The sequence below is a fragment of the Poecile atricapillus genome, chromosome 7, assembly GCF_030490865.1.
Source record: "Poecile atricapillus isolate bPoeAtr1 chromosome 7, bPoeAtr1.hap1, whole genome shotgun sequence".
Lineage (NCBI taxonomy): Eukaryota > Metazoa > Chordata > Aves > Passeriformes > Paridae > Poecile > Poecile atricapillus.
The window spans coordinates 3,819,511-3,846,384 of NC_081255.1; the positions used below are offsets into that span (position 1 = coordinate 3,819,511).

Here is a 26,874-nt window from a genome sequence, read left to right on the forward strand (position 1 = left end):
GGGCCGGCCCGGCGCGCACCGCGGCGGAGGAGGAGCCGCGCCAGGCCCGGAGGAGCCGCTCAGGGCTCGGGGTGGCCGCTGTGGGCACGGCCCGAGCGGGCCGACTGGCCCCGACAGCCGACACGGGGCCCCTTGGGGAGCGGCCGAGCGGGGTGAGGCGGGGCCGCACGGCGTCCTGTGAGTAGGGAGGAAGGGGGGGAAAGCTGTGCTGGCAGTGCCCCGGGTGCCTTGCGGGTCCTCGGAGGGAGTGAGGCAGGAGGCTGCTGCCCCTCAGCCCCGTGTGGAGAGGCTCCTTCAGAGCCCGGTGCTGCCCGCGCCTCAGGGCGGAGCCGCTCCCGGGCGCCCCTGCTCGGATCTGGGGGCTCCGGGTGACGCTTTCCACAGCTCCCCTGAACTTCCTTGTTGGTGTGCGCTTATTTGTCTGGAGGGGCTGCTGCGGGATGTCACTGTAATTCCTCCATCCGCGGGAGGGGCCGAGGGTGACAGTCACACAGTCAGGACTGCCTTAGAGAGTCACAACTTCAGCTGGGCTGGAAAACCCCTCCAAGCTCAAGGAGTCCAGGCTGTGCCCGATCTCCACCGTGTCACCTGCCCAGAGCAGGGAGTGCCGCTTCCAGGCCTTCCTTGGACACCTGCAGGGATGGGGACTCCAAACCTCCCTGGGCTGCCCCTTCCAATGTCCGACGGTCTTAAAAATTGGTTATACGACTCAGTGTTAAAGGATGCTAGTTTCTGTTGGTTTGCTGGTACAAAATAGGTGTCTCTGCGGAGGAATCGCTGTCCCTTCTGCTCTGGCGGTCCCTCAGATGTGAATAATTAACCCTGTTGAGATCTGCTGTGGCTCTGTAATGAGAAAACAAAAGAAGACTATTATATTTTTCTCTATGCAGTTTTATCTCATCTGGACTTAAAAACTTGAAACAAGTAATAAAGACAACAGGCTTTTTCTCTTCGTAGGATTTGAAGATGTCTAAAAAGAAGCTGAAGAAAACAGCTGGAAAGGAAGCCTCTTTGGATGGCCAGGATGACAAAGTAGGAGCAAAAATATTATTATTTTTATTATCTCAATTTAAACTCCTGCATTCAAGAGAACATGAATTGTTTAGCTGCCTTGTTGTAGAAGGTTTAAGCCAATTTAAAGACCAGGGTCATAAAGAACAGCAGGAGGGTTGAGTTGGGCAGATAAATGTTTTTCTTCGGAGGCTGTAAGTAGCGTGGGTATCAGAAAATAAGAGACATATTTGTTTTAGTGTGTCTTTCTGTTTGAGGGAAGTTGGGTTTAATACTGGTACTGAAACCAGTGCTGTTTTCTTGGACTGTTCTGTATCTTGGATCATATATCCTAATTTTCTGATTAACCACAAGTTGTACTTCACAGCATTTTGGTGAGTGACTTTCAAATGTTTCCTTTTAGGGACTGAGACATAAATTAATGACGAAAATTCTCAACATATTCTAGTTCACACTTGTGAGTCAGCTTTCACTGAATCACGTGTAATATGCAGGTGCTACAGGAGTTGTCATCTTTCTGGTAGCTTCCTATTATTTTTTATTGTTTATGTTCACTTCTGACAAGTTATTTACTCTCAGAAGTGCAATACATTGTTGATAAATCAGTAGTTTAATAAATCCACACTTAAATTTGCTAATTTTTTTCCCATGGGATTTTTCAAGGAATATGTATAAAGTGAGAAAGCTTTTATCAGTCTTCTCAAAATTTTTTTGCAAGTGTTAATAAATGAGCATGCTTATGGCCTTAAAAACTGAATTATTCATGTTAGAAGCTTTTTGATCATAGGAAAAATGTTGTTTAAAGTCAAATGTTTGTAACTTGTTTCTTTCCCTGAATTCCTTACTACTATTGGATTTGTCTTTTAAAATTAATTTATCCTAAGGTGCATTATTGTTTTGGGTTTTTTTTACTTCTGTAATACAAAGGGTAAACACTTGGCTTAAAACTTCATACTGTGATTTATTGCCATTGCTAATGCCTCACCAGTTTGAAGAATACAGCTTTAACAGCAAAAAGATAAGAAAATCCCTAATAGGAGCAAGTGTCCTGCAGTGTGATCTCAGCATGGGTGGGAGGTGCCTTATTCCCCAAACTGATAGCGCTGGGAGGAGAGGAACGGTAAGAAAATTTGCATATGATGATTAAATTAAGTGAAAACTTTTGAGAAAAGGAGGAGATAGGTTCAAAAGAAATATTAAAAATGTTAAGAAAACTCATGGTTGTTGGGGAATAGGCTTTGAAGAGAGAAATTAATAACTGAACAGCTGGAAAAGGGTTTGTTATCACCAGAAGTTGTCCCAGCAGCATCATGAGCTCCACCTACCCCAAGGGAGCTCCTTCACTGCTTTCCAGCTAGTTGAGACAGCAGGGGGGTGCATGTGACTTCGGGGGGAACCTTTGGAATTACCTGGCGTTATGTTTTTCCTGTTGCATTGCTGGTACTGGCCCTGCAACTCCAGAACCAACCACAGTCCAAAGTTCTCAGAACTGCCTTAATTTAGGAGCCCCCTGGTTTCTGCAGGCCTTTGATTTTTGCCTTAAGTGCTCTCTAGTGTGGAAGTAAACCAGCTAAGGCCTCTCTAGGTAGGAAAAATCACTGCAGCAGTGACCCAATGGCCTCACTGAGTCAGCGTGCCCGTTATTGAAGGAGTGAATTATTTCTGAAAGGATGAACTCTCTGGACCTTTCTTGTCAAAAATAATCTATGTGTTGCCGTTCTCTATTGTAACTTCCTACACCCTGCTGTGGTTTTGGGAAAACAGTCCTATAACCAGAGGTGTATAAAAGGTACTTGTGGGACTCATGGTTTTTCCTGAGTGCCTGTGAACTGATCATGGTAGGAATGTTACTATGTCAGATCTGTAGTTGTCATTGTTGATTCACTTTGTAAGCATTAAAGTGTTCCATAATTAAATCATGAAGTGCTGCTATACCCTTTGCTCCCTTATCTTTGCATATACATCCTTGGCAGCCTTTGATGGTGTTTCTCTAAGCAGCCAAACCACCCAGTTGTGACACTGTCTTATGAAGGGTATTTTTTTAACTCCAGTTTCCTCTGTAAGCCCCTAAATTTTTTTTTTTTTTTTGTTCAGAGCTCTGAAGACACAAGATCTTACAAGCACACTGTGAAAGGAGAAACAGAACTTCAGAGGTAAATTCTCAATCTGTCATTAAATAGAACTACTTAAAAATGTAACATTCACAGACCATTTAATGCTGAACTGAAGAGTTTTTTTCAACCTGTTCACCAAATAAAATATGGTGTTTTAATCAGTCTTTCTTTGGATATTTTAAACGTAGTGTACGGTAAATATAATTACTGAGTATTTTCTCTGCCCTTATAATAAAGTTTCCTAATAATTTTTCATATCATTCACAATTTCTGTAGAATGTTACTATATTCCCCTCTGTTGTTCCTTTTCCAAGTTCCCCAATCAGTGCAGAATAAACAGTTTGAAAGCTCTGTGTGTTTTGGCACTGTGTGACCAAGCTGACCTTTTAGGTGACATACCCCTTTTATCACTGAACTGCTGTTAAAACTTACCTGTGTGATAAGAAGAAATTTGACTATGGAGGGTGTCTCTCAAATCAACAGTGTATGCAGAAAAAGCTTTTTCTCCATTTTCTTAAAGCTAAAATGGCTGTATGATGGAGAAAGGTAAATCCAAAAAATGCTGTATCAAAATATTTTGATGGACTACTGTTGCTTCATGTTCATATTTAAGAATATGGTGCTCAGAAACATTTAGCTCTGTCTCAGTCAAATTGTGGGTGCCTTTTTTGTTGCTCTTTTCTGTTAACTCAGCTAAATTACATTACTTTCTTCATAATGTTTCTGTAGCTCCAAACGAGAGAAAGATGGGCAAGAGAAGAAGCGACACCGAAGTTCTCGTGCTTTTCATGATGCAGATGGAAAATCCCAGGAAAAATCTCCAAAGAGAAGCAAAACCCTGGATGGTTCTTCAATTCAAACTGGAAAGCAGAAGAAAATAGTGATACAGTTTAAAGCCAAAGAAATCAAACATGGCAAAACCACCCGCACTCCTGATGTGGTGACTGCCTGCAATGAAGGAAGTCGAATTGGTGGAAAAGAAGGAAAAAAGCTCTGGCACAGCTTTGAACTTCAGAGGGACAAGGTGCTGAAGAAAAAGAGAGAGAAAGCTGAACTCTGTAACAAACTCAAGCTAAAAGCAGAACAAGCTATGATAGAAAAGTTTAAGTCCTCTGTGTACGAGGTACCACATAAAAAGGCAGAGGGCTCAAAAAAACGGAGTGAAGATGTCAGAATTCCCAAAAAGCCACCTGACAGCTGTGCAGGAACTAGGCATGATGATAGGCCTGCCAATAAGGATCCATCTACCTTCTGGGAAGAAGAGGAGGAAGAAGAACATAAGGACTTTGCTGTGAAAAAGAGGTACATGAGTAAACACAGATCATCACACTCCTCATCTGAAACTCTGCCACGATGGGACTCTCGGAAGCATAAAAAACATGGGACTGGTTCTCCTAAAGCTCCTAAGCACTCAGGACCTAAAGGAGACTTGGAAGCCACAGCACTGTGTTTTAAGCAGGTAATGAGAACCCCATTCTTTGTATTATGTAGATGCTTCAGGATGGTTTCTTAATGGCAGATGGATGTATATGAACTGACTGTCTTCTTATAGAATCAAGCCAGGTTTCATAGCTAACTAGGTGGATTTTTCTGATCCCAGTGTAAACCTTGTTTCCATGTCCCTCAGCTGAATGTTAAACAGACCAGAAAAATAAAGGTCTCATATGTTGGGACTATGTCTGCACAGATGCTTCCATGGCTTTGCTTTGCTGCTGGGGGTGTGGAATAAAGTTTAGGTATAAATCCAGCCAATTTTTTGTTTTGAGCTGATATGGTTATTTCATTTTTTGAATTAATAAACTGAACCAATGAAAACTTGCTGCCAGACACAGCACTGCTAGCAGAGTGATGCCAGGAGAGCTTAGGGTGGATGTGGGACTGAATTGGTATGTGTGAACTTCCCTTTTATCTGTGATGGGTTTGTTTCTAAGCTCAGGTTCAGGTGCAGAGCCAAACACGAGCTGGATCTTGAGCATCGGGGTTTTTTTTTTTTCTGTCCTGGTGTAAATGCCCAGCAACTTTGGAGATTCCAGTTTATGTTACAGTAGTGTGAACATTTTTTGTGTATGGTAAGAGTTACTACATACAAAGCTGGGGAGTCATTGAGGTTGAAACACCAACCCCCTTGCTCAAGCAGGGTCAGCCAGAGCTGGTTGCCTCGTTGCCCAGAATAAAGGATAGAGAGTCCACAACCTCTCTGGGCAGCCTGGTCAAGCACCTTCAATGTGAAGAAAGGTGGGGGTTAATGTTCAGATGGAATTTGCTGTGTAATCCACTGTTAGTTATTTAAAAGAAAGCCACACATCTAAGCCCTATTGAAATGATACTGTAGATGCTAAGAGCTGTAGTTTGTTCCCTATTCACTTGGGAATCCCCAGTGTTCTCTAAAAAGCTTTTTAAGACATGTGTCTGTTTGTTTCCAGAACGTTAAGGTCCCTTGCACATGTGACTCCTGCCAGGAAGGTGAGGTCACAAAGTCTGTGCCTGTCCCAAAGGTGAGTGAGGGACTTGTTTAACCCTGCAGGGCTATATTCCAGAACTCCTGACATGGGTATCCCTTGTACCTCAGCATTCCTTAATATTTTGTGATATTGGTAGGGTGTATATTTGTGGTGTTTTTAATTCTCCCTACAGAGCTCTGAAGACTTTGCACCCCTTCAAGACAATCAGAGCACAGAAACAGACCAAGAGGTTGGTAATGCTTTCATTTAATAGTTCTGAGTTGTCTTAAAGACCAAGGGCACCGAGGTTGTGTAACTGGAAATTCTGTGACCTTTCCTAGTATTTGGCATTTCTGGCTCATCTACACTCAAATGTGGAGCATTTATTTAAAAAACTAAGCAAACTTGCTGAAGTGCTGCTAATCAGGAACTTTCTGAGCTAAAGAGTGTCTTTCTGTTACCATGTGCAACAAAAGGGCCTTCACAGTTGCTCACATGCTTCAGCTATCTCATTTTTCATCCTCTTTACTTTTTAGTTGGAAGACAGACATATTTTTTAAGAAGTGCTTGTTAGGAAACTTGCAGTTTGTGTAGCAAAAAAAATATAGCAAAGTTTTTGAATACCATGTAGAAAGGTCATAAATCTTTCTAGTCCATATTTTGGATATCTTTAGTGGAGCATATGGAGAAGTTTTCGTGGATTTACATTTCCTGTACTGACTTAAAATTTTTCAGACATCATTTTGAGACAATTTTAACAGTTTTAGTGCAAAAGTATTTTTTTGGCTAATAATTATGAAGTGATTCCTTCCAATGGATTGCACACATGCACATTTTCTCACTGTAGATGCAGATAGTTGAAGACTTGCATGTTGCTCGTGTGGAGAAGAGGATGGCCCTGTCTGTAGTACAGACCTGTGGAGAACTTACAAGCATGGAGATAGATCTTCCAGAACAGGATTTAAATATTTCTGCCGGTATGTTATGATTCGATCTGCTTTGCTTTCTAGTTGCAACAAGTAATTACAGTTATTAATGGTCTGAGTAGGGAGCACACAACTGATTATTTCTGCTGTTTTCTCTTTTTTCTCTTCTTTTCCCCTAGGGTCTTCTAGTTCTGGTCTGAACATCCTAGTGGTGATTGACACAAATATAATGATTAGTCACCTTGAGTTTGTGAAATCCCTGAAATCTGAGGATATACCAGGTATGTAAATATGTTCTGATGAGCAAGACATTGTAAGAAAAACATATGCTGTAAGAGCTTCAGGCAACCTGAAGGAAACTAAGCCCTGGGCTCCTTAAAAAGGCACTAGGTTGCATGCAGAGGTGGAAGGCACACGCTTGAGAGCCTAGTTCTGTGAACCCAAACAAGCTGCATCCTAGGGAAACCTCAGCTGTGGAACCAGAACCTACTGTGCTTATAGCCCATGTACCTGCAGAGAATCATGGCAGTTATTCCCCGGAATAGGCTTGAATTCTTAGTGGTAAATAAGTCTTAACCCTTTCTAAGAACATAATCTAAGCATTTAACCCCTTACTAGTGATAACTGATTCCTGATCTCCTTTTAGCATTTATTTTTCTAGAAATATAGTCCAAAAAGTGTTGAGCAGTCATGCAGTGCTTTGTTTCTGTCTTGGTAAAGGTGGCAGAACTGAGCAATTTCTCAGGAATTGAGAATGCAGACCCTGGTGTTAATATCTGCCCCTAATATGCTGGAAGCTGTTGGTTATTTAATGTTTGCAGGATTAGGATCATGCATGTCAGTTCTTGGTAGGTATATCTGGAATCTGTCAGAATGCTTAGGGTGCTTTGATGCTTTCAGCTAATGAATACACTGACTCCAGCCACTTGGAAAATACCTTTCCTTAGGGCCTGAGTGATTTTCAGGAGTGTGTCAGACTGTATTTCTTCTCCCAGGTTAGGAATGGTGTTGTCTTACGTACACTGAGATGACTTTTTAGAATATTGCAACTCCCAGTTTCTAGTTCTGCACCAGACCCACTATATTGAGAAGGCTGCTGATACCCAGCCTATTTATTACAAAGTAGATGGTTATTAATGAATTTTTTCAAAATTCTGTTCTTAAAATGTGAATGAGAAAGAAAATGGTTGAAATATTTGTCATGGGAGGACCAACAGAACAGTCGTTAAACTTCTGATTTACTCTGTGTTTCATATAAAAGCTTAAAAGTTCAGCCCAAACTTACCTACAGACAAAACCATCGTCCAATATCCACACTTCCTGTTCATGGTTTAGGAGTGCTGGTTGGCAATGAACACAAGCCCTTGCTGCTTTTTTTTGCTGCTTGTTTTGGCACAGTGACTGCTGTGGTCACTCAGGTGTGTGCAGCTGCTGTTTCACCTTGCTGCAACATCTTAGAGTGGGTGTGTGGCAAGATAATTGCTGCAAATGTGTCATAATATTGTCAAAGTATTCTGCTGATTAAAATTGTGTCTCCCTTCTGTTTGTCTAGTATAGTCACTTTAATATGTAATCAGTGGAGTGCCAGCTTGAGGTTAGATTAGAAAGAGGGAAGTCAGCTCTTTTTTGAATGGTGGATTCTCTTGAGCAAGGATTATGAAAACTATTGGCAAAAAGGTGTGAACTTGCATAACTATGATACTTGAACTGAAGGTTCTCTGTAGTAGTTTATGTCACTCCTGCAAATACCTCTGTTTATTGGTGGTGGTTTTTTTTCCTTCCAGGAGTTGATAGACTTGCATTAATAATTCCTTGGGTCGTCCTACAAGAGCTGGACAACTTGAAGAAGGGGAGAATGTTGCAGCATGTTCGGGACAAAGCTATCCCTGCAGTGCAGTTCATCTACAAGTGTCTCAAGAGCCAGGATTCCAAGCTGTGGGGGCAATCCATGCAGCTGGCTTCTCAAAAAATGTGTAATACATGTGCAGTCCATTTGTGCTGCGTACTTCATCCTTGCACTTCACCTAGTGGCAACCTTAGAATTCTGAATTTGATGGAGGTTTCTTCACTCTGCTGTTTGCTAATTAAAATGAGCTAATTTTTTACAGCAGCCTTCAGAGTGTATCCAAGGCTGTGGCATGTGAATGTCTTCACTATTGTTTTACCAGTTTCTCCCTTTCACGTTACACTTGCATCTTTGTGTGGGGATTGTTAAATACACAAAGAGCATCATGAGTGCACTGAGGTGTTTGAGAGGCTGAGTTGTGTCCACATCCCTCAGCTGTGTCTGCACTGCCTTTGCAGATGGGCTGAGCGATGAGAACAATGATGACCGCGTCCTGCAGTGCTGCCTGCAGTACCAGAAGCTCTTCCCACAAGCTCTTGTTGTCCTCTGCACGTGAGTTCCTTGGTGCTTTTAGCTCTCCTGCTACACTGCTTTCAAATCAGGGCTTAAAGAAATAGTTTCTGAAGTAAGCTCTTGGAAGGGCAATCACCCTCTTAAAAGCTAGAGTAGAAGGATATAATAAACTACAATTGGAGATTGAATCACCTTCCTGAGCTTGAGGCCTGAAATAGAATTCAGCTTACTCTATTCAATTCTAAAACTTGTTAAAGCATAGGTTTCTCAGATTTTATTCTGGTTTCTCCTAAAAAATATGACTGGATTTACAAAATAGAAAAGAATATGTAAATTAAAGATTGAGATCCAGTTAGAGATTATCCCTGTTCTCAGCCAGGTGAGCAGAAGCAAACAAGGGGTTAATCTTAGAAAGAAGGAAGGTGGGGACGGATTTGCTGCTGTTCCTGTTTGTGAGGATAACAGCTGACCTCTAGGTATAGATTCTGAATTTGATATGAGCAGGTGAAGCCAGCTTGATGGACTAATACACCTTGGCTCTACTTGCTCTGGTCTTGACTAGAGCCAGTTCCTGCACAGTTCAGTGAGTGGGGTTAAAACTCTGGGCACCATTTGGGTTGTTCAAGTTGACATGGGTGGCTGCTGAAAATGCTGTTTCAGTCATTGTATGCATAGGGTAGTGATGGTGATTCTAGGTTTCACTGATCAAAAAACAGGAAGTGAGTTCAGAACTGCTTTTCATCCAAAAATCCCTTTATCCTCTACCAATATAAGCAGTGGAAATTTTTGAGAAAGTACTGGGATGCAATTTTGTCCTGGATTTTTAAAATAGTTCTGCTGGAGCAGAACCTCAGAGTGACATCTGGGATAATGATCTGGCCAGCAGAATAGTTAAAAAAGGATTTCAACAAGGAGAATTAACAGTAGCCATCAAATAAGATAGTACTGTCTTAGAATTATTGCCTGGTTTGCTTTCTGAGATCATAGCAACTAAGCATCCCTGCTGTAGTAATTATAGCTATTGTTTTCTTAAACCTAGACCCTGAAACACTTTTCATTATGTTTCTTATTTTTACTTAATTTTCTGGTTTAATTTCTGATTGCTTGAGAAAGAGAACTTCGTCTATAAAATGAAGTTCACAAAATAAGTTTTCCAAATACAGGTTTTTTCAGTGTGCTGCTTTTATTCCTTCTTTGACAACAATTCTTTTCTAGGGATGATAAAAATTTGTGTAATAAAGCCATTGTGAGTGAGGTCAAGGCATTCTGCAAAGCTGATCTAGTCACTGCTCTGCAGAATGTGAATGCGAATAGGCCCCAGAACTCTGAGGAGCTGCAGCAGCCAAAGCAGGGTGAGTCTGTGAAATATGCTGGTTTGTGAATGTGTGAAGACCAGTGGGATAGAGGAAGAACAGTTGCTATTATACCTTCAGTTTTCCTAAGCTCTGGATCCTTAGGAATGTGTTTTGTTAGGGGAAGGTTTTTTTAAAGGTTTTCTGAAAGTTTGAGACATTAATTAAACCATCTGTCTCAGAGTTCTAAGAAATTTAAATATGATATATTTTTATTTTATAATAAAAACACTGCATTAATTTCCTGTGTTAGGGTAATTTAAAAGGTGTCCTGAACTTTCTGGGACTGAAGGATGTCGTTAAAGGACACAAAATGATTCACACAAACGCCTCTCAGTGTCAGAACAGGAAAGAGGAAATTTTACTCTCTGACTCCAGTATTTATAGATTCTCGACAATGACCAGGGATTGGATAATTAAGTTACCACCTTCCCAAACACACTGGTCATGTGAAACACCCATCAAAAGACATTTCTTAGAAGGATTGTGATAAACAACTTATGTTTATGTTACTTTTGTGGGAAAGTAACTAAAACTATGAAAACATTATCAGAAGGCTTTAAGTTTCAGGGCAACATCTCACCCTTTCTCCTTTAAAAAAGAAAAAGAAAAAGAATAATATTCTAAACAATCAAAAAGGAAAATAAACAATGTTCTAAACAATCAGAAGGCTCTAGTTTCAGGGTGATAGAAAGAGGTTTTTCCATTTTTCTAAAGATACAGGTACAGCTTGTGGAGCTTAGAAGTGACCCTCTTGTGCTTGCTGATAACCCTTTTGGCTGTATATGATCTAAATTATTTAAGGAGAAAAGAAATGTGAAGTAAGATCACTAATGAGTAATACTCCAGGGAAATTAACCTTCTTGGTTAGTAGCTCTTAATTAAAAATACAGTAAAAGTTGGTATAACTAGAAATACTTGAAACTTAATTAGGTGTAGCACATCTGCTTTATAAACTAAAGTACAGTCTGTCCTTATTCTTCAAATTCTTCATGTACCATCAATATGAGTTTGAGTATAAACCCAGTTTCAATAAATGTCTTTGGTGTCATTGGTTTGACAGATACAGAATTTGGGAAGAGAAGAGGAAATGCTGCGCAGTTCCCAAATGTGCTTCCAGACCTTGAAAGGAACTTAGGAGAAGCTTTGTCTTGTATTTTGGAGACTGAAATGAAACTTGCCTTTGGAAACCTGTGGATGGAGGTAGTTTCTTAGATCATCTTGCTTGATATTTTGATTATTGAGAGGTTTGAATGTCCTTGGTATTTTATTGCTATTAATACCTGTGCCAAGCCAAACCAAAGTCATCCCAGGTCCCTGATATCTTTGACAGGAAACAGCTTAGTGTTTGCTTTTAATATTTCATTTTATAGCAAGATTATTCTGTTTGACCACTAGTGTACAACATGTGTAGTAGTTTGTTAGAATTTTAATGACACAGTAATGGGTGGTGGTTTATCAGTGTGGAGTTTCAGAATTCTTTTTATTAGCGGCATTAAAATTCTATTTCAGTTTTTCTAGTCAAGTAAATCCCTGCAGTGTAAATACATCATGCAAGAAATCATTTCATCATGTTCTGTATAATATTGGAGCATTTCTTGCAGGCATTTCTTCCCCACCAGAGTAGATGTGGATAAAACTGTTCACAGCTAAACTGATTCCAGTGCAGATACAGAATGTGACAAGAGAAGTAATGAGAGCCTCTAAACACGCTTTCAAAAGTATTGTTTGCAGAAGATAAATACTCATGTACAAGACACTTTCAAATCATCCATGTTTTACTTCAGATTCCATTTTATAGCTGGTGGGGGTTGTTAAGAGTTTAAATTTATTGCAGATAAGTGTCTGTGGCTTTAAAAATCCCCCAAAATCATGGGGTGACTGTTGTTTCCCACGCTGCCCTGATTAGCTGCTAAGCTTTTAATCACTTCTCTGTTCACTTAGTTAATTTCTTTTAGCATCTCTTCAAAGAGTAGTTTCACTTGATAGTAGTGAATTCTCAATTTTTTTATAATACATGTGTTTTATTTCATGTATAAATAGTCACAGAGTTTATTTTTACTTTGTAACAGTACTGGAAAATCAAAGGCATATTTACTGTTGTTCTTTTTGTTCTTGTTACTGTTGGCTTTTGTGCACAAGTAACTCATTAGATCAGTTTTGAGATAAATCAAAGTATTAAGAGTTTTTGAGGAATGGGGAACCACAAATCATAAGACTGATTGATTGTATATTGCTTCTGAATAAGCATCACTGTTTAACCCATGGTGCTGCTGAATCAAATCTTTATTAATAGATAAACTTGTTTAAATCTGGACATGGTCTTATTTCTGAGGAATCACTGAAATTCTCCTTCAGCAGTCACAAATCATCACATTCTTGAAGAACAGAGCAGTTGTGGAATGTGTAGGAATATGTTGAAATGAAAACTAGCCTTTGAATTTATAACATACTCTTTTCCAGATCCTGTATCTGAAGCCACCATGGACCTTGGCAAATCTGCTGAAATGTTACAAAAAACACTGGATGGCTGTTTTTGGTTATGTGGTGCCAAGGAGTTTACTTTCAACCATTGAATATCTTTCTAAACACCTTTATGCAGGTAACAGTCCCTGAGAACATTAATTGTAAACTTGTGAAAAGCCTCCCTGTTCTGGTTTCAGTTACAGAATTAACTGGGTGTATTAATGGTCACGGAAGGTTCTGAGTTATTTTTAAAAAACAAATAATCCTTTTCCCTCCTTTGGTCCCATGCTACATGTGACCAAATTATCTGCATTTGTCAAAAAAATTATGGAGTGGCAACGGATATTTAATGTGGTATGTGAGGACAGGGAGGTTTGTTTTAAAAAGAAGCCAGCCCCCAAAAAAGCCCCACAAACCTTCTATTTGTTTAAAGATGTCTTTGAGGTGTCTGTGCAGGGACAGGGGTTGGACTCCATGATCCTGGTGGGTCTCTTCCCAATCAGGATAGCCTGTCATTTCTTGGTTCTACCTCTTTGGGATATTGCTGTTCTGCAGAATTATTGTAGATATGCCAGTTGATCCTTGTGCAAGATCCCAGGATAAATTTGGAAGACTTGGTTAAGGAGTGAGCAATCTCATGCGTGTTTCTCTGAGATTGTTGTACCTGATGCTTCTGAACCATTTTCCTTGGCTTTTCATGTGCTTCTGTTAATCTAGGCATTTGCGTATTAAATTTGCCTGACAAGACTGTTAAAGCCTAACTTTTTTTTTCCTCTCTTACATTAATGTCTAAACACCAGATAAGCCATTTGACTCCTCAACAGTGTGTATCCTGCTCCAGGAATCCAAAAACCTGCTCCATGCTTTCAGCTGCAGGTCAGACTACAACGGTGTCCTGCCCCAGGCTTATGCTGAAGTTACAAAACTGTGTGAGACCCTTGGGGAGGTAAGGACAGCTTTGGTGTTTGTCCACCTCACCCCATCCTGGAGTTGTTCTGCGTTCCAAACCTGGCTTAGATTTCTTAATTATTCCCATCATTTCCACTGATTACTCCAGGAAATGTTGCTGGAGTGTTTTCTAAAGGAAGAGACTCTGACTTTAATTTTCATGCAGTGAATATCTGCTGGTACATTTTTTCCCTAATATAAACGTGTTAGTATTGGAAGGGTGACTGAAAGCCATTATTTTCTCTTAGTTTGCTATTGTATTTGTATCTAATGTGCCTTAGAGATTAAACTTGCTGGTTTTCCTTCTGACATGGGTCCCATACTGCTGTTCTTAAGTGTGTTATTTCAGCTTTCGTTGTCTTTGTAGCTGAAGAAGGGACTCCCTTGTATCCCTTGTGGTTTGTGATGGTTACTGGGGGTTGTCCTGACACCTTTTGTATTCTCAGAAGTTGGTCTTCACTCCCAGCTCAGCTCTTAGTTGCTGTGGAGGAAATTCCAACTGTCTTGCTTTATGGTTACTGTCAGTTCTGTATATAATGGCATAAAAACTGGAGTCATGAGCATGGATGAAATATTTGGATTTATGGGAAAGAAGATAGGTCAGAACAGCTGTAAAGTGTTCTTGGTGTCCTTGGAAAAGGCTGAAGGGGAAAGAAAGAAGGTCAAGAGTCACTTGTGCTGGGACCTCTGTGCAATGCAGTCAGCCCTGAACCTGAGGTTCTGCTGTCATGAGAATCAGGCTGTGTCTGAAAACTTGTCAGGAAGGAAATTCCTCCCTGTCAGGGTGGTGAGGCTCTGGCACAGGGTGCCTGGAGTAGCTGTGACTGCCCCTGGATCCCTGGAAGTGTCCAAGGCCGGGTTGGATGGGGCTTGGAGCAAGCTGGGATGGTGGAAGGTGTCCCTGCCTGTGGAAGGGGATGGCACTGGATGGGCTTTGAGGTCCCTCCCAACCCAAACCATCGAGAGAGGCTTTGGATGCAGACTGTAACCAAGGTGACTCAAAGAGTTCAGCCTTGATTTCTTGAGCATTGCTTTAAAAAAAAAAAATCTGTAGAAATATGTAGATTCTGGTTTTATGAAGTTGGGAACCAAATACATTGATTATTTGTTTGCTGAACTGTTTTATAAGGTGAGGGCAGACAGTGAGCAGGATTTATCAGAAGACATCATGGTTCTTTCAGAAAATGCTGCATGTGAAAAAATGGAAGCCACAATGCCCAGTCTGCAAAGCACTGAGGAAAAAGAGCTACATCCCAGCTTTCATGTGGCTCAGGAAAACAGGCACCAGGAAATCTGGTCAGTCCTGGAAGGTGTTTGGAACACCATGAACTTGTACAGGTACAGCTTGCTAAAGAGGCTCAGAACTAATACATAACCTTAGATAACTTTCAAAGAAGCGTACTTTAGAAACCGATTTTTTACCCTGTAACTAATCTAAATTGACTCCTCCCCACCCCCCCAAAAAAAAAAAAATTAAAAAAAAAATCACACAACCAGTCACACTAGAGTTGGGAGCATGCAAATTGTTATGTCAGTCTGCTGCTCTTTTTCTGTGCAGCAGCTGAAATGAGTTGCCCTGGAAAATAAAGTTAAAAACCCCACAAGTGTGAGACATCCATGAAAATCTTGTATTTTTCCATAAAATAGCATCTAAGATCTTAATTTTCTTGTGGTTATTTTCTTTCCAAACCTAGTGGAAGTCTACTGGCTTATGCAAAATTCTATGTTCTATTTTAAAACTTGAAAATCAATTTAAAATAGTAAACATTTCGTTGTTAAGCAAAATTCTTCACTTTCTGAAATGCATAATCTAATGAATTTCCTTTCTCATGTAAACCAAGAATTGCAGGAAATTACCTTCTCTTCCATCTAGATGTTTTACCATTGCTTTTATTTTGGTTATTTTTGAAAAATCTGCTGGAAACTCACTGCAATGCCATATCTTTTGATAAAATCCAAATAGGTACTGTGTTTTCTTTTTGTTGTCTTAGTCTGGAATCTTTTCCAAGGAGGGGCTCTGAGTCGACCAAGCACAAAGAAACTCCATTTCTAATGGTCTGTAAGGACTCAGCTAATCATCAGTGATAACTCCATTTCTGCATTGCCATTTATTCTGAGACTGTTTTAGATAGTGTGATTTATATTTGACCTTTTTGCTTTAATAGACAAAATACAAGCACAAAATAGACACTGTGTTTCTCTGAATTCTGAGCTTTTTTATTAACTGTTTTTCTGTCTCTTCTTTGTTTCTTTTGAATTTCAGTATTGAGCTATTCCAGAAGCTGGACCCCAGTGCAGTGACCATGGCTTCCAAGGCCTCATTTGAGGAGGCTTTTTTGGGCCTGCAGAAGCTGTTGGCAGCAGTGAAGGACATCCGTGAGAGCATTGGCAGGTAAGCACTGCAGCTGGGTGCAGAAGGTGTGACAAGCACCTGAAGTCACAAAAATCTGAAATATTTCAGCACCAAACCACTCTTTATTCTGTGTGCTTGGTGACATGATTTGCAGTAAAAATCCTGCTGTCAAGGCTGCCTTGAATCATTGGTAACAAAAGATCATGAAAGAGTTGCAGACGTGGAGATCTCTTGTAGGGAATTGCCTTCTGTGTCTGGGATTTGTTTTCCACCATTTGACCACCAAGTCACCTCTGATGATGTGTAAGTGGAGCTGTTAATGATTATGATTATTACATCAGTTCTGATGACAGGAACTTTGAATAATTCAGGGCATTTGTGTTTCAAATGTGAGGCCCACTCAGATGGGGGCAAAGTTCCAATAGAGTGAAGGATATAAAGTTTTGGGGCTTTGCTATTCCCAGTTCAGGTGTTCTTCATGACAGCCATAACAACAACAATAATCTGCATTCTCTCTTTAGGCAGGATAATATTCCCTCTGTCCTCATAGAATCACAGAATCCCAGAATGGCTTGAGTTGTGAGGGATATTAAAGCCCATCCTGTGCCACCCCTGCCATGGGCAGGGACACCTTCCACTATCCCAGCTTCCTCCAAGCCCTGTCCAGCCTGGCTTTAGACACTTCCAGGGATCCAGTGTCACCCTGAAAACTAAACCTGATCTTGTTTTCATAGTTTTAGTTACTTTCCCAGGAAAGTAACTGTAAACACAAATGTTTACACATTCCTTCTAAGAAACGTCTTTGATGGATGTTTCACATGACCAGTGTGATTGGGAAGGTGGTAATTTAGTTATCCAATCTCTTGTCATTCTCGATAATCTATAAATACTGGAGTCAGAAAATAAAGTTACTTCTTTTGCTCTCATACCATTGAGATGTGTCCATGTGAATCATTCTGTGTCCTTTAGCAACAATGCAGGGGCAGCCACAGCTTCTCTGGGCACCTTGTGCCAGAGCCTTCCCACCCTCACAGGGAACAGTTCTTTCCCAGTATCCCTCCTAACCCTGCCCTCTGGCAGGGGCAGACCATGCCTCTGCCTTTTTTTTACAGTGCAAAAACTTGAAAGTTTCAGGAAGAATAAGGAATCTCCTGTGTTGTCTTGGCTTAGGCCTTTTTTTCATGGCAGTGAAATACAGATCCATTCAAAGAATTACAGTCTCTTTCAAATATAAATAATCAAAATATTATAAAATTAGAAGCAGAAAAATATGGATAGAAGTGTGAGCTTGAGCAGCTGTGTGCTGCTGGATTCAATTTATTGCTGGTGGGTTTTTTATTCTCTAAGGAAATTGTTTCAATAAAGCAGGTTACTGCTAAACTTTGCTCTCTTCATTCCAGTGCTGAAGTTTTTGCAACAGATCCTGTGGTATCACTTTATAGATGTGGTGGATGAGATTAAATGGGACTGTGGAATATTCAGGATGGTTATTTTTGTGTTGCAGAGGTGTTTCATTGAAAACTGTTGGTTTTCTTCGTGTGGGAGAGCTCTGTAAAAGTAAAAACTCCTGAAATACACAGGCTGCTTGTTGGAATGGAGTAGTTTTCCTGGACACTTTGGAAATTCCTGCTCTATGCAGGAGGTGGCATCGTGGAGCAAGAAATAGGGAGGATTTGCGTCCAGCATTTGCTGCATTTGCCTTGAGTGGAGGGATTTAAGAGAGTTTGAGAGTTCTGAAGAACTTTTCCAAAGAGCCAGGAGCTAGGTTAATGTCTCATTGCAGTTTTATGAATATTACAGAGTATTAAAGCAAAAATTCAGAAGTTTTCATAGAATCAGAATGGCTAGGGAAGGAATGGCTGGAAGGAACCTTAAAGTTCATTTTGTTCCACCCCCTGCCATAGGCAGAACCGTCTCACTTCAATTTTGCTGTAAAACTGACCTTGCAGTGTATTTTTTTTTCTTGATTTTTGAAAAAAATGCCTCTCAGTGACTTAATCTAATGGCATGATTACAGGAAAGGAGGCACTGGATTAAAAATAGTGAGAAAGTTTTGTCATGAATATTTGGATGTAACACAGCTTTTAGTGATAAAATACAGCTGATTCTGTGGTACCTTCTGGTCCCTGCTGTCCAGAAAAGAGAAAATACCTTGTGAAAGTTCGGAAGCTTTACCAGTAAATTATATTAAAAGTTCAACTGCAATGAAAGTTTAGATTTTCAGATTGTTAAAAACAATTTGAAAAACATGATGATGCTTTTTGAGATAAATGTAATGATACCCTTAATTATAAAAAAGAATACTACACCAGTGGCAGTACCCCAGCTATTCAGGCCTGATGGCTAGAACATGTTAATGACAAATACAGATACAGAAAAGGAAAAAAAAAATAGCTGTTTCATTGAAGATGTGTCAGTAACAGCTTTTGGCACATTACCCTGTTCTGGTAACTTTTGTCACACCATGCAGATTTTTTATTCTATCTTGGCTTCTTTCTCTAACAGCCTTGGTAGCAGAGTGGTGTTTGTATTGCACAATTCTGCATGCCAGCAATGATAGCCTTCAGCTCTGAAATTAAGAATAATCAGTACAGTTAGCATATTCTAACTATATTCCATTACTATTGGTAATGAGCAAAGGGTATGAAACCTCTGAAGTTTAAGCATCCAGTAAAATTGTGAAACCATTACATTATTTTAAATAATTCTGGATTGAAAATTTGTAAGTGTTCTCACCGCTGGTTTATATTTGTATTTGGGTTGGGTATTATTTGGAACCAGTTAATTGGGGCACCATACTTAAGGTCTCTTATGTTAATCCTTTAAAATAAAATAGAGGTTAAGATTGGCTGATGGTTGCCCTCAGCTGAATAGAACTTGTGATTCCAAGCTTTTATATGCAGCCCTAGGGAACTGGACATTGTCTTAGTTTCCTGCCAAGTTTCTTTTAGTTAAAAAATCCTTGTTCATAGAGAAGAAAGAAAATTCAGTCTTTGGTGAATTGATACAGTTATTTCAAGCTGGATTTTTTCTTTTCATCTGTTGGCTAAAAAAGAAATTTTTTGTTCATATGCCAACTTAAAAATCACTCACAGCTTACAGCATATACACTTAGATACAGGCCTCCTAAATATTTATGCTAATATGCTGTCACCTGTAAAAATATTGGTCTCTTACTGAACTGCATAACAAGCCTGAATTCTACTCTTCTAATGTTTTATCTTAATGGAATTTCTTTCACACTCCCAATAGTTTGGAAAAATGCGGTTTAGTCAAGGGCTCCCTAAACATTTATAAATTAAAAATGTAATTTCTTAAGATTTCAGTAGTGCAGGAGAGTGTTACTATATCAGAACTGATCACTGAATTTTAATAATTAAAAAAACATTCTGCAATTTTACTAGTTTTAGTACATAATTCCACAGATGTAGAGAAACTGTTTCCTCTTTATTTTTGCAGCTGGTCAGTGGAGAAATTGAGGTTTCTTTTCTTTGGTGTCTCAGTAGAAAATTGTCTTCATTCCCTTAGGCTCCTGTGGGAGTTAATAATTTCTGCCATAAAGTCCCAATAAAGTCTCTAGATGAAGAGTTCTGACTTTAATCATGCTCTGCACACAGTCTCTTTCTGGAAGTAAAATTGAGATTAGCTCACTGTTCAAAAAGTGTCAGACATTCAAATCACTGCTTGTTTGATTGTTACGGTTTTATGCATTTAGGTGAAACCTGAAACTGAACTTACCTGCAGCCTTCTCTGTTGCCAGGCCCAAATTAAAATGCTCTGTTGTCCCCATTTTAATGACAACTGTAAGAAATAAAGCTCAAATAGAGCTGGAAGTGCTCCCCAAGGGGCAGGGCAGAGGTGGTGCTGTGCAGCTGCTCACACCGTGGTGCCTTTAAAGCAGTTTGAAAAGCAGAAGGGTTTCAAACACGGGGCTATAAAAGCCATGGTGCTTTGAGCTTGCAGAGAGAGGGGTGCCAGCAGGGGCTGACAGCTGAGACATTTCTGCAGTGACAGAAAGCACGGGCTTGGCTTTGGTGAATTTCCCAGCTGGCTGCTGTGGAAGCAAGCCCTGTGTTGGTGGCTGTAACCCCACTGGAGCCCCTCCGTGCAGCACAGTGAGGAATTGGTAATGGGCCACAGGGAACTTTGGGGTTTCCATTTCCCATCTCCGGGCAGTGAAGTTAAAAGGGGCTGTTAATGGGTGAGGGTGCCTTTTCTCCCATCAGGTCCCAGCCTTTTAGATGGAGCTCTGGATTTGTTAATTGGTTAATGTTCTGTGCCAGCCCTGCCAGTCTGAGTTGTGACAGAGGGACAGCTGAGTGGGACAGACCCTGGGGGCAGAGCTTCCTCTGGGTGGGACAGGGGATTGCACACAGTCCCACCAGACCTCCCTTGTCCCTGCCCTCATGGGGTCTTGCAGCAGCTGGAAGGCTGGCCTGCTGTCACTGCCACTTGGGTTGTGGGTTGGCTTTTTCACTTCTGATTGATAAATTCATTTCTGGTGCTTTCCAAGTAGGCTTTGCTTTCTCCCAGATCTTCTCTGTGCACAAGTAAGGAACCACATTTTGAGTTATTTCCTATCCATTTCTATTTATGATTGTATCTTACACCTTGTGTTTGTCATCAGATGAGTGACAGGCCAGGAGATAAAGAAACATTGGGAGTGGTTTGAGATAAAATTACCAAGTCTGACTGTCTCCTTTCTCCCTCCTGCCCCCAAGACAGCATTTAACCTGCAATTGGAGGCACGTATCCATAGTAATTTCTTGGGTCTTTTTGTGACATTCTCTTCTTTACATCACATGCTCAGTATTTTCAGAAAACTCTGTAGAGCCACTGGAGTTCTTAGGTTGAAGCTGAAGTACAGAAAGGGGCAGGGGTGTAGTGTGGTTCTGCAAGGTTGTGCTGATGGAAAGGCCAAATGATTGCATGGATTTCCACCCTCTGCTTTTGAAGCAGTGTGGAGAGAGGAACAGCAGCAGTGGTCAGTGTTGTAGTGGTCACAATACTGAGGTTCACATGGCTGTTCAGAACAGTTTGATGTAAAATCCCTTTGCTTCATGGATTACTGATGTAGAGGAAGTTCTCTTTTTATCACAGAGAAACTTCCATGGAAACGAGTGCAACTTGGTTTAATGAAGTAATAGAGGCAGAGTCAATGGTCATACAGACAGATCCAGATTTCCCAGTGTACGCCTTCCCTTAAAATGTCCATTTTCCATAGCATATGGTGGTGGCTACAGGTGATGAAAGCAGTAGGGAGCAGTGGTGCTGAAAAATCATTGCTGTGAAGACAGGAATGTGTCCGTTTTGTACAGAAGAACATATCCTCAGACTAGAGCTGGTATTGCAGCCCCTGTTTAGCTGCAGATAGCACCAGACTGTTTAATTCCTGTTGGGAATCTGTGGGGTAAGTTATGTTGCAGGCTCTTCCCTGAGCAGCTTCCCTGAGCTCTGTGTGGAGTAAGGGCTCTACCCTCAAAACAACAAATCTTTTATTGGGAGCTGCTGTAAAACTTGGAGCCAAATGTCAGGCTTCTCATTCCACAATACAAACCCAGAAACCATTGTCATTGTCCAAGCAAAGGCCATAAAATGAGGTACAGGATTGAACATTAAGTTACTTGGATAATTAATTACACAATTTGTTTTTTTCCCCAAAGAATTGGAGACACAGTGAGTTTGCCCATCCACCTGGATGGTTCCCACCATCCTTCCTCTGGAGAGCTACCATGGCCAGGTTTTCTACTGGCAGCTCCATCACTTATCCATGTGTACTTGGCATAGCAGGAAGAACAGGGAAGGACAGATTTTGGCCCAGAATTTTGTGATGGCCTTGGGGTGAGGTTATTCATAACACCTTAGCTTTTGTGTTGTGTCCACTTGTGCATCCAGGCAGTAGTCAGGCAGGTTCTGCCTGGACTGGAAGGAAATGATTCCATGAGGAATCAGCCTCTCCCAGGCTTGGGATGCTCCACTCCCGCTGCTGCAGGTGCTGGGTGTGGTAGGCAGGGCTGGATAGCCTGGAGCTGCTGCATGGGAATGGGAGCTGCTGTGCAGTTCCAGCTGCCAGGATTCCCAGGATTTCCATGGAGGGTTACTGGCAGCTTCTCTCGGCCAGGGTTTTCTGCTGCCAAGGCCAATTGTCACTGAGGTGCCCAGGGAAGGCTCTGAGGTGTTTTTAGGGAGAGCAGCCAGTTGGTTCCCTTCCTGCCTTGTAGTTGGCAGGTTTAAGGCAAACATTTTGAGTAGTGCTACTTAAGAAGGGGTGGAAGAATGCATGACTAATTTTTGGTGATAATTCCTATGAAAAATGATGTGAAAAAACAGTGGACACTCCAGTTACAATAAATCCTATGCTGTGTCACGGTCTTCCAGCCTGCTTCAAACACAGGGTCTTTTAACTGGGATTTTTAAACTTACTCTGTTGCTTTCCTGCTTTTTTCCATTCCTAATTAATTCATTTATAAATGAAGCTTACAGCTTGCAAAGAGGAGGGAAAGGAGAATTTGGGCACTTTCCCATGGGAAAGTAAATAGAGCTTTCCCCAAAAGATTTTTTTCTTTTTCCAAGTCCAGTCATTATCTTAATCATGATTTAACTATGTAAGAATTAAAAATTAGTTTTTTTCAGTATTTCTTAATATTTAGAAGGTGTTAGTGGTGTTTTAATGTTGTTTTTAAGGTACATTTTGCAGCATTTAGATGGGTTCTGCTTTTTCTGGTGAATGTAAATGAAGTTACATTGAGGTGGAAGTGAATTGTATCTGCCTAAATAGATGAGGATAATTAATTTTCTTAAAAACAAACTTCTTTATTGGATCACTTGGGAAAAGGGTGTCCATCAAGGTGCTTCATTAATGCCACTTCTCTTCAGCTGCCACATCCCATTGGCCCTTGGCAATGTTGGGTGGGAATTGGTGATTATTAGAAGCAGCAAAAATGGCAAATGAATTGCAGCATTTGGGCTGCGCATGGGAATGTGGAGGGAATGAGTTAAAGCTGGGGTGGGAATGTTGTGTGTCCTTTGCTGTGGTTCTGTGTGAGCTCATGGGCCTCACTGGTGGGCACCAAAGGGCTTTCAGTTAGTGCTGGGTTTCCTCCCTCCTCATACAGAAATGGCTCACAGAAACGTGGAAGGAATTTTTAATTAGAAAAAGCCACCAGAAAAGTCTTCACAGAAATAATAAGCTCTTTAATTCTGTTACAGTAGTGGAAGGGAAAGTTCATAATTTCCTTTTTGTTCAAGTAATTTTTTTTTTCCCCTTGAAAATTGCTGACCTGTTTTTTAATTATTTCATAGATTCCTTTTGTACTTGCTTTAAAGCATCCCCAAACTTTTACTTTTCAGAATTTTGACCCCAACCAGCAGTTTCCAAGATATTTGGACCCTCTATAGCTTTCTCAGAAGACATGAGGTATGACATTTTCTTTGGTGTTTGATCACTTCACTTACAGCTTTTATTTCAAGTAGCTCTGAGGTCACATCGCATCACTGTATTTCCATTAAGAATTTTTATTCTTTGCTCTTGTTTGTTAATTGTTGAACATAAAGATAGATTTTGGTTGGATTTCAACAGGTATTTGAGTTGCTTGTGTGGTTTGCTGAGTGCTCACTTGGTGTGAATGACTTGCTGTTGAGTAAAAAGCCTTGAAATTAAAAAATTCTGTTTAATATATTACATATTTCAGTCTTGCAGTGCTCTGCTGTACAGGGAACTATATTTGGGGTTTGGGCCTTCACATACAGTTTTGGAATTGATGCAAGTCAGAGCTTATTTCATTTGACATACACGCACATACGTCTATATATGTATATATAAATAAAACTATAGGGTAACTTTAAGAGGGGAGGAAGAATTACTGAAGGTCTTTTAGATTTGTGCAGAAGTGGTTAGAAAATGGAGCTGAAATTTGTAATGCTAGATTTTATTACAAGATGCAGGATGACTTTCTAATGTACTGTCTCAGCTTGAGAGCTTGTTAGGAAATACATGAGCTGTATCTGCTATTCCTACTATGTAATTGTAGTAGACATGTCATACCTGATAAATGACTGTATTAATTCTTTCTTCTTTGTTTTAGATCAATAACAGTCTGAAATTCACTGCTGAGGAGCTGTATGCGTGTGTTTCACAGGAGCTGTACAGGTGAGCCAGTTACTGACCCCATTGGGGGTTAAGGCAGCTTTTTCAGCTGGATTAACCAGGATACCATGAGAGGAATAAACTGGGTCAATAAAAATCCCACTTTGTAGGAACAGTGTAGGGGAAATAAATGGGGGATTTTTAAAATTCCCTTTTTAATTCCCAATTAACACAGAGCAGGAGAGGACAAAAATTAAATTGGAAATGAGGCATCAGTGCGTACATGGTGACTTTCAGCTGTTGGAGGTGAGGTGTTGAGCCCTCTTTCCTCTGCCAATGGTTTCTGGCTGATTTCTTTATGAATTTGTCACTGAAGGTTTGTGAATCCAGGCTCTGGGAGGTTTCTAAAATGCCATCATGGATTTTTAATAATTCTGAGCTGGCTAATAAAGGCCAGATAATTGTTTTTTGCTGTTGTGTGGATATGAATGAGCTGTCACTGGCCAGGGTCAGCTGAGTGAAAGGCTGGAGGGTGAATTACTCTAAGTAGCTTCCCTTTGCCTGGATTCATGTTAGGTCCCTGAATCTTCTGTGAAATTCAGTGTGTGGAGTGCAAGATCAGGGGACAAAGTTATCAGGGAGAAATCAAAGATCAGGAAGAGAGACATTCAATATTTGTATCAGTAATAAAAAACATAAAAATAAAAAACAGTTTAAAAGCTTTGCTCCCACAAGTTGATTGCTCTAGAGCTGTATTGATACAGGCATAAAGAAAACTGTGTGTGGAAATCTGTGCTCAGCAGAGTAAAACAAGTGCTTTGGAGACTGCTCTGGCAGCCCTCAGGCTGTGCTTGGGGAACTCAGTGATTGGGATTTTCTCCCTTTTTTGAGGAACAGCTTTTAAATGGTCTTTTGAGAAAGAATCTTCTGGAAACCTAAGTTAGGGTGTGTTTCTATGTGATCAGGTTGAGATTACTTTTATGAAAGGGTCTCAGTCATAAGGGGGCGTACCCAGATCCTTATTTTGAGTGTGAGTACAGGATATATCAGTGTATGAAGGATGGTTTGAACTGAACCTTCCAGAAACCCAGATCTCTCCAGGAAGTGGATGTCAGTGACCTCTCTTGCCAATTGTTCCACTTTAGCTGCCCTAGAAGGGAACACGACCGCTGTGGGTTGGCTGTTGTAAGGAGCTTTATGTGAAATCCTCATATTTAGCAGCTGTAATGCAAAAGTCACTGCTGCTGCTTGAGTTTGATGGAAACGTCCTTGAAAATTTAAGGAGTATTTGTAAAGATCCCTGTTCTGTTGTGTCCTGCTAACCTTTCTCTCCTGTCTCCCAGGGAGAGGCTGGAAGTGGGCTGCTGCCAGCTGGCACAGCTGGAACAGACAGTGGAGCAGTGCCAAGCGTCCGTGCAAAGGGAGGCCGAGAGCCGGGGCTGGCTCTGACCCGGGCTCAGCCGCCTGAGCTCCGCCTCCTCAGGGGGAGGAGGGAGAAGTGCTGGAGGAGTCAAAAACGTGCCGGCTTTCCTTCCTCGACGGTGCTGGTTTGGGTGGAAGAGAAAACACAGTTCCACGTGGACATTAAATGTCGGGATTTCTGCTGAGAATTCTATTCACTGCTAGAATGTTTTGTCTTGAGTGAGGGTTCCTATCTGCTGGATAGGCATGGGTAACCAGGGGAAGCAGGGCTGGTTTGGGATGCAGCTGCTCTGAGCATTCAGTGTTCCTGTGAGGAGCTGAGCTGTTAAGGGTTGTATTGGAGAAAGGAATCTGTTTTGTCACCCAGGGACTCAGAGGGCAGGAAGTAGCTGAGTGCAAGGCCAGGAATGAAGGAGTGACCCGCAGAGCCAGCCTCTGTGTCTTGTGCAGTGATGGTTTAAGAGAGAATGTAGAATGGGCAGAGGAGCAGATTGATGCTCGTTTTTGCTTAAAGACAAAACACTCCCCCCCACCCTCATGCAGGCATTTGTCACAGACCCCTTTTCAGAGGAAAAGGGTGTTTCTCCTTTGTTTAAGCAGGAATTTTATTTTCATACAGTGGAAATCTGGTACCAGTGCTCTTGGGGAAACTCCTTATCCTGCTCTTGCCACATCCTCCTGGAAGGTGGGCCTGGTCAGCGCTCTCTGGCTGTACTCTTGGTTGCTTTAAGTCCATCAAACTTCCCAAAAGCCATTTTCTAAGGCCTTTAATCCTACCTCTTCTTGTATGTATGTGTACAGAGATTAGCTGACTGGCAAAGTTATGAAGTCTATTTTGATATTAACTTTTGGATGTATTTGTAAATTCTTGCTTGTAAAAAATGTAATTTATTGGTACATTAAACAGTTCTTAATTCTGAGTGGCTGTGTGCTGGCTCTGCCCAGTCCCTGTGTATGCAGGTGCAGTGCAGTCCTGCCCAGGCCCCTGTGCCAGGGACAGGGGTGGAATTCCTGTGAAGCACAGGAGTGGCTGTGCAGGTCTGTTTCCATGGGGGTTCTCCAGCCCCAGGAGTGGGGTGAGGACATTGGCTCAAAGGTGCTGACTGGGGGCACATGCTGGCCATGCTCTGCAGGCAGCTGGCTGGGAGGGGCTGTTGTAGAGGACAAATCTTTCGTTCCCCATTCTCTGGCTCTCCCTGCTCAGCTGGAGCAGCTTCACAGCCTGCAGAGGCCAGTGGATTTCCTGGGCCTGGTGTATTTTCCCAGTCCCATGGGAAGCTGGAGCAGCCAACTCCTGCCGCACTGCACAGGACCTGGCTTAGTGCCAGCACCAGTGTAGCTGATCCCTAAAAGCTGCTCAGGTGAAGGAGTAGCTCCAGGTGTAGCTTTGCACCCC

At 41.2% G+C, this 26,874-nt stretch overlaps 1 protein-coding gene across 5 annotated transcripts; it reads left to right on the forward strand.

Moving 5' to 3' along the window:
• Window positions 1–33: 33 nt before the first annotated feature.
• On the forward strand, window positions 34–26,398 carry SWT1 (SWT1 RNA endoribonuclease homolog). Of its 5 annotated transcripts, none has more exons than XM_058842266.1 (19): window positions 34–152; window positions 958–1,032; window positions 3,106–3,164; window positions 3,855–4,584; window positions 5,549–5,620; window positions 5,760–5,816; window positions 6,414–6,543; window positions 6,672–6,773; window positions 8,277–8,465; window positions 8,797–8,890; window positions 10,067–10,203; window positions 11,267–11,406; window positions 12,667–12,805; window positions 13,470–13,615; window positions 14,747–14,955; window positions 15,881–16,009; window positions 23,321–23,387; window positions 24,055–24,119; window positions 25,400–26,398. In XM_058842266.1, exons 2-19 carry the CDS (start codon window positions 967–969, stop codon window positions 25,503–25,505), a joined length of 2,637 nt encoding a protein of 878 aa, XP_058698249.1. In that variant the 5' UTR covers window positions 34–152; window positions 958–966; the 3' UTR covers window positions 25,506–26,398. The 5 variants fall into 5 exon arrangements, 4 of the variants coding, with proteins under 4 accessions (XP_058698249.1, XP_058698250.1, XP_058698251.1 ...); XM_058842267.1 differs by having other exon boundaries at window positions 48–177; window positions 14,747–14,913; XM_058842265.1 differs by having other exon boundaries at window positions 50–177.
• The last annotated feature ends 476 nt before the right edge of the window (window positions 26,399–26,874 follow it).

What these genes read in the sequence shown, in the direction of transcription:
- SWT1 (XM_058842266.1), top strand. Translation starts at nt 967, where the DNA reads ATGTCTAAAAAGAAGCTGAAGAAAACAGCTGGAAAGGAAGCCTCTTTG. An exon ending in TTCTAAACACCTTTATGCAG is followed by an intron (nt 12,806 to 13,469) that starts GTAACAGTCCCT and finishes TCTAAACACCAG; the next exon opens with ATAAGCCATTTGACTCCTCA. An exon ending in ATCCGTGAGAGCATTGGCAG is followed by an intron (nt 16,010 to 23,320) that starts GTAAGCACTGCA and finishes TTTACTTTTCAG; the next exon opens with AATTTTGACCCCAACCAGCA.